This window comes from Zootoca vivipara, chromosome 9, assembly GCF_963506605.1.
Source record: "Zootoca vivipara chromosome 9, rZooViv1.1, whole genome shotgun sequence".
Classification (NCBI taxonomy): domain Eukaryota; kingdom Metazoa; phylum Chordata; class Lepidosauria; order Squamata; family Lacertidae; genus Zootoca; species Zootoca vivipara.
The window spans coordinates 75,375,932-75,383,122 of NC_083284.1; the positions used below are offsets into that span (position 1 = coordinate 75,375,932).

Here is a 7,191-nt window from a genome sequence, read left to right on the forward strand (position 1 = left end):
GGAGACAATAGTCAGGAGTTAAATTGAACTTTATAAATTAAAAAAAGAATAGGTACAGGGGAATGGATTAACAAACAAATATTCACAAATATGCAGGCGTTCACCAGAGAGAATGACAGCGAGGCAGAGACACGAGAAGGCACTGAATAGTATTGAAAGTCCCTCTAGAGGGTTCCCACCCCACCCCCGCAAGCCCGACTAAAATATTCACATTGAATATAAAAATAATTATCATAATAACAATTTAATACAACCGCAAAGTGCTAAAATATCAACTCTCCCAAATCCTCTCCCTCATCGCCGCGAAGAAACCGGGCGCGATCCAGCGGGAAGTTACCCAGCGGCGCAAGGCCCATGGAAGTGAATGGGCAGGCGGCGGCTCCTCCGTTGCCCAAGTGGGCCAGTTCGCGCCGGAGAACTTCCGGCGGGGTTGCGCCAAGGCATAACATAGGTTTGGATTTATTCGCGCTGTTCTGGGGTGCGTGTTGGGCAAAACCTCACCCTTTTGCCGCCTCGAAGAAAGAGATGGGCATAGCTGCCAAGTTTTACCTTTTCTCGCGAGGAAGCCTATTCAGCATAAGGGAAAATCCCTTTAAAAAAGGGATAACTTGGCAGCTATGGAGATGGGTGGAGCGGAGGCTGCCTTATATTCAGCCAGCCCGGTCGGGAAGGCTCCACTGGTTTCGCTGGAAGACCAAAAAACATGTGGGAGGGGCAGGGCAGATGAAATAATGATGTTCTTTGGGATTCAGAGTCAGCGAGTCAGCGTGCGGTTCTCCTCTGCCCCTGCTCCCCGCACCCGCCCTCCCGCTCTAGTCCATTTGCCTGAGTCCGAAACCACGGCTCTTAATCCAGCCTGGATCGAGGGCAGGGAGTCCCCGTCACTGCGTGGGTCACTGCGTGGCCCCGGCGGCCGCAGCGCAGGCGGAAAGAGCCCAGCTCGGTAGGCAATAATAGGGGTAATAGTAGGATGGCTGGAGGGAGAGGAGGGGCGGCGGCCGGAGGACCTCGCCCGGGTGATACTGCCTCTGATCATCACGGACTAGCACCTTGACAGCCACTTTCTTGGCGGCCGGCGCCGAGGACAGCAGATCCGCGGCCAGCTGGCGCCGCTTGGTCTTGTAGCGCCGGTTCTGGAACCAGATCTTCACCTGCGTCTCGGTGAGTTTGAGCGACGCGGCCAGGTCGGCGCGCTCCGGCCCCGACAGGTAGCGTTGGTGGCTGAATCGTCGCTCCAGCTCGAAGACTTGCGCGTGGGAAAAGGCCGCCCGGGAGCGCTTCTTTCGCGGCTTCGGAGCTGCCGTCGAAGCGGCCATCGGGGCCGAGCCGGACCCAGCTGCTGTTGCCACCGCCTCGTCTTCCTCTGACAGGGCCTTGGAGTTCTTACCGCCACCTCTGCTGTCGCTCTGCTCTTCCTCGAGCTCGTCAGGATGGCTGTGATCTGAGAGAAACAGGGTGGAGGCACAAACAATCCAGAATCAGAAGAGGCGGGGCGCTGGGGGACCCCCCAAAATGCCCTCGCCACCCACACCCGACTCAAACTGGAGCGCACACTGCGGGGATCCCACTGTAGTCTTTTCAAAGGTTCGCACCCACAGGCAGCACCCCAGGCAGGGGCCACGTTTCGGATTTGGAGAGGCACAAAGGGGTGGGGTATTTGTCAGAGAGAGGCAGAGAAAAGCAAATTTCTCGTGTATGTGTGTCACGCAGAAACACACACACACATTTTTAACTTGCACATCTCAACTCAGTCCTCTTCTTTGTGCCTTTGAAATGCCCACCCAATGACCCAGTCTCATTCGAGAGTAAATCACAATAGTAACACGGGCTTGGAACCAGAGTTGGCCAGAAATGTAGGATCTTCTGAGAAACACTCAGAAAGCATGGAGAGCCGAAGCCCGTTTGATTCGAAGTGAGCCCGAAGTGAGCCTCCTCCACTTCGCCCCTTCGCTAGCACCTCTGCTTAGGACGAGCGACGGAGCCCTACTGAGCGACATTCCGCGCCTGGAAACACCCAACGCCCAGGACTGTGTTTTGTGGTTCGCGGCCACCCTTCCCGCCTCGGATCCCACATTACGCTTGACTCTGAAGGAAACAGGATTCGGATCAAAGGCCGCCGGCCGTCGTAAACCACAGTCGGTTGTCAGCACCCCAGTAAATAAAGGGAGAAATGCCATTTCAAACAGCTTGCGTCCCTTGACCCCGAGACTTGCTTCGAAATAAGCCCGCTTGGACGCGGAGTCCGGACGGCTCCCTTTTCGCTTTCAGGGAACAGGCTCCAGCCGCCCTATTTTCATTTGGGAAAAGAGCCTAAGGTGACCACCCTATACGAGACTCACTCGGCCTGGGATTAAACCCCACTGCATTTCGACAGACCATCCAAGCGTATACTGTACAGTATAAGGATTTAAGCGGAGCACCCACTGAGGGCAAGGGGAACGTGCCGGAGGAGATTGGCCTGCCGGTCACGAGGCCCTCAGAAGTGTGGCTGGAGGAAGGCAGGAGAGAGAGGGGGGCTCGAACAAGGACCTCGAAGGGGCGCAAGACCTCGCAGAGGGGCTTGGGGTTGGGGAACCGGCTCTCGAGACTATTTCGCCTCAGACACGCTTTCTGGCCGAGCGCAGCCTGCAAGGCGTTTTATTCGTTCTCTGCTCAAGTGTTTTAGGATGGCGCCTTGCTGTCGATGCTGGATTGCTTTTTTCACTGGACGGCATTTCAATTTGTTTCATTACAAACTGGCAAGTCGTGTTTGCTTTGTCGTCAAAAAGCGGGATATAAATACTGACACACGGAGTTGGGCCGGGTCCCTGGCTCATCCAGGAAGGAGGCAGACCTCGGAACCAGGAAGGACAGGGACCCCAAAGGCTATGCATCCCTGCCGCCTCCCCTACCCCGCCAAAGAACTCGTCCCCCGCCCAATTGTTGGAGTCTTGTCATTAATATACAGTTATTTTCCTTTGAGATCCTAACATATGGGATGCAACTTCACACCTAGACATATACTCTGTCCCTTCTGTGCCCCCCCCCACCCGCACCCGCAGTTTTATCTGGTGCTGCCTCTGGAGTTAGGAGGGAGGCTCCTGCAGACCGACCGAGAGCCTGCAAAGCAAGGGGGAGGGGGAGGGGAGGAGGAAGGCCTCCTTCGGGAATCCCTCCCAGGGGACATCTGATTCCAGTCTCAGTGAGACACCTGTCCTCCGCCCTCGCACTCAAAACGGGGCTGGGGTGGGTGGGCTCCACCTACAGCACAGCGCCAAATGGAGGTCACCCACCACCACACCCATCGAGTTCAGTGCAGGGTGGAGAAAGACTTTCTCTTTCACTCACGCATTAAAGTCGGCAACTGGATTCTTGCGGAGTTAGGAGGGAAGCCCCAATCCCGGTGATCCGGCAGGAGTTCCCAGTTGGCAAAACCAGGCAGGGAAAGGCTTCGGAGAGCCGAGCCCACTCAAGACCACTCCACATCCGGCCACAGGCGTGAAAACCCAAAACGAAGCAACGGCGGTGGGCCTGGAAGTATTTAGGAGGATCTGCGTCTGTGTTTTACACGGGAGTAAGCAGCACTCTTGGGCTCGTCCCCAGGACAGAGCGCAAAATATTGTAGCACAAGCGGTTTCAATGGAAGCAGCTGAATTCTTGTTTTGTTTGACATTGCGAGTCTCAATACGGATTAACCGAAGTATTTTGAGCTCCGTTGATCTTAAAATCGTGCTCAGTATTACGTAGGGCTTAATGAGGTTGTGGATCGGACCGACCAAAGTATCCCTTACACAAAATTTAATCCGGTTTACGTGACTGGAAATCCTGGAACTGCGCAACTGAAAAGGGATTTTAGCCGCCTCCCGCAAATAAATATCATTTGCTTGCTCTCCCACTTCTCTCCGTAGCAATGGATCCTCATTCAGAGGCGCGATCCTGCCTTATGAAAGCTACACATCAAAGCTTACATTAAAAAAACGAAAACAAAAATTCGGGACGCAAGGCGGCTGCCCTCCCCTTCTCTCCGTAGCAATGGATCCTCATTCAGAGGCGCGATCCTGCCTTATGAAAGCTACACATCAAAGCTTACATTAAAAAAAACGAAAACAAAAATTCGGGACGCAAGGCGGCGAAGTTAAGCGCTGGAGTTCCACGCAAAAGTCTGAAGTATGCGCGCAACTCTGCTTAAGAACTGACTAGGCTCGAAAGCCCGCAGCTTGGGCAGGATCGCGGGATTACTACTCTTGTTTTTAGGGCTATTATTCCCGCCCTCGAGGCTGAAATAAACTTGCTTCTCCTCCGCGGGTCCTTTTGCTCCCAGATCTCCCCCGGCCTGCCAGGGTTGGGAATGTAGCGCCTTGGTTCTTCCGCAATGGCCACCAAGCACCCTTGAAGGCTGGGAAGCTCCCTGGAGTAAAACAGCCCTCTGCATGGTTTCTGGAGCAGGCCGGAAGGAACAAATTGACTTCTTCTTTTTTGGGGGGTGGGGTGCGGCTCTCCATAATGGCTCTGCCCCGAAGATGCTGCTTCTCCAAGCAGGCAAGGTGCCCTATAGCACGGCCCCTCCCTGGCACGTGGACGAGGAACCGGGTCGCTATGTAAGTGGGTACCAGGCAGTAGGACTCCCAGCCCCGGATTTTGCCACCAAAATCGCATCCTTTTGGATCGCATCCCGAAGTCTGGGGTTGAGGAAAAGAAGAGACTCGCCGCTTTCAAGCGAAAGTCTAAGAGGCTCTAAGGGAGTTGCTCTCTGGGACAGAGGGCCTGCAGCCTGCTTCCAAGTCCAGGGCCTACAGAATATGGCGAGCGGGGACTGGGAGTAACAGAGGATGATGGACTCACTCGTCTAGCCTAATGCTGCAGTCTTATCTGTACCCGCTTAACCCCATTGAACTGAACGGAAGCAATTTCTGTATAGGATTTCTGAGTATGCTTCTGCTGTAGACGAATTAAGTGAAATACTATGGATAAAAAAGAAACAGTTTTCTATATAATAAAGTTGGGAATGGAGTTCGGGAAGGTGTGTGTGCGTGTGTTTGCAGGACTGCAAGAGACACGGACAAAGCAAAAAGGAAAATAAACAAATAAGTTGCAACTTTATGCTCCAGAGTTTTAAAAGCAACTCGCTTTACATGGGCTCTAAGCTTTGAATAACCAAGGCGCTGAAAGGTTTCACTTAAAATGTAGCAAGGTGCGAAACCTGAAGATCGTGGCCCATTTAATTAATATTTTTAAAGAGTTATTTCTCCTTTGGGCGGCGGGGGGTTGTGGCCTTGAACATCAATACTCTGCTTGTAACATTGAGGTGCACTATTTAAACAAAGGCAATCGAAAAATACACTTAAGCCTTCGGGACGAGAACTACTGTAAAACCTTCTACGCGCCGATTGAGGACATGCACGGCGCTTTCTATGGAGAAAGCAGTAAAAAACATGACTCCCTGGGCCGCAAACTGGAAGGGTCCAGAATTTTGTGGCCTCAGGCTCAGCCCGAGTTTGCCCACCCTGAGCAGCAGGAGAGAGCGAGGTGCAGTCAGTAGTGCTAAATTCTCCATCCCATTCGTCTCCATTCGGACTAATAGCGCACTCTTACTCGCGTGCATTCGGGACCAAGTCTAAGTGCACTGCAGTGGGCCTTAGATCTAGGTGTAAGTGTGCAAAGGACTGCGCGTTAAAATAGTAGTTGGATCGTGCCCCCTACAGAATGTGCCCTAGGGCAGGGATCTTCTGAAAGGCCGCTCATAGTGGAACTCTAAACCCGCCCTAACAGACTGGCGTCTCCAGATGAGTGGGGCAGATTCGTTCCTTTGGCACACGGAGGGTGCCATTCTCTGTTAACACGCGATGATTTAGGATGGATATTCTCTCTCACACACACCCCGCCCCTGCTCTGCAATTCCAATTCGTGCTTAATACGGTAGGTGCCGCGGAACTGGCATTTCCGAGAATCAGCTCCTGCGAGCAAAGCGCCGTGGGTTGGCCATTTTAATCCGGATTTCAAGAGTGCAAACTCCACCCTGGGACTCCCGCGTAATCTCTGCGTACCTGAGATTCGGGCTGAGAGCTCAATGTCGCTGAGACCCTCCGGGGACCGTTCCTGGAGCTCCTGTACCGGCGGCTCCCTGCCCGAGCCCTCCGACAGCGATCGGGCGCCGGAACCTGAGGACTGCCCTTCTCGTGGCCTCAGGGAGGCCGCGGGCGATTTGCTGCCGTCCTCCTCGTCGTCGTCCTCCTCCTCGTCGTCGTCGTCCTCCTTGTTGCCCTCTTGCTCCTCGCTCAGGACCGAGTCGGAGTCCCAGACGGCGAGTCCGGGAGCCCTGGAAGTCGCGGGGGCCAAGGCAGAGGCAGGCTGGTGTTGGTGCAGAGCTGCGGCGAGCGCTGCGGCTTCGTCGCCGAAGAGCCTCCAGCAGCAGGCGGGCGCCACGTCGGGGCTGGCGGAGGCGCCCCCTGCGGGCGACGGCGGCGGCTGCAGTCGGCCTTGCAAGAAGCTTCGCGCACTCCGCTCTTCCTTCTTGTTGAGGATGGCCTGGATGGAGAAGGGCGTCGGGGCAGGGGTGCTGCTGCTGCGCACCGCCATCGGTCTCCGGCCCCCGCCCCTCGCCCGCTCCTAAGGCGCCTTCTCCAGCGGGAAGCCTGCCTTCAACTCGACGAGCGCATCGCCTCTCCTCCTGCTGCAGCAGCGCCGTCGGGGCCCCTGGGCGTCCTGCTCAGTCTTCCCATAAAGAACCCGGCAGGCGTCGGATCTGCCTGGTGCGCTCGCTCGGCCGCCCGCCCGCTCGGCGCGGCTCCTCAAGCTCCGGCGCGCCGGTCCCCCCTTGGCAGGCCCTCCCCGTCGTTCCCCCTCCACCTCTGTTTCTTTCCTCTCCCCTCCTCGGCCTTTTTCTTGCGAGCCCAGCTGTCATTCCTCTCCCGTGAGTGACAGCTCCCGGGCCCGGCCTTTCCCATTGGGCAGGGCTCTGCCCTGGGAGCCGCCTGATTGGCTCTCACTGCAGCCCGAAGAAGTTGTTAATTTTTTCCAGGCAAAGCGATCTGGGCGCGAGTCGGGGGTCCCGGCCCAGCTCTGGCCGTTAACCCTTTCCCAGCCGAGCCGCCGCGCGGTGGCTTTGCTACCTTTCGCTCCGTGAGCAAACTATTAACTGCAGCTCGCTGTGCTCACGATCCTGTACTCGCTGAACTTCAGTGAGACATACTCCTGAGTAAGCGGCGAAGGGAC

General features: G+C 55.6%; 1 protein-coding gene across 1 annotated transcript; it reads right to left on the reverse strand.

The window, feature by feature from the left end:
- Positions 1 to 815: 815 nt before the first annotated feature.
- NKX3-2 (NK3 homeobox 2) lies at positions 816 to 6,555 on the reverse strand. Its single transcript, XM_035103652.2, has 2 exons — positions 6,024 to 6,555; positions 816 to 1,441 (listed from the first exon to the last, which is right to left on the reverse strand). The coding sequence occupies exons 1-2, from the start codon at positions 6,553 to 6,555 to the stop codon at positions 894 to 896; spliced, it is 1,080 nt and encodes a 359-aa protein (XP_034959543.2). The 3' UTR covers positions 816 to 893.
- Between the last annotated feature and the right edge of the window lie 636 nt (positions 6,556 to 7,191).

Bases quoted from the DNA above. Each gene is read 5' to 3' on its own strand.
- NKX3-2 (XM_035103652.2), bottom strand. From the start codon at position 6,555: ATGGCGGTGCGCAGCAGCAGCACCCCTGCCCCGACGCCCTTCTCCATC. The intron at 1,442-6,023 runs GTACGCAGAGAT...TGTTTCTCTCAG, and splicing joins GCTCTCAGCCCGAATCTCAG to ATCACAGCCATCCTGACGAG.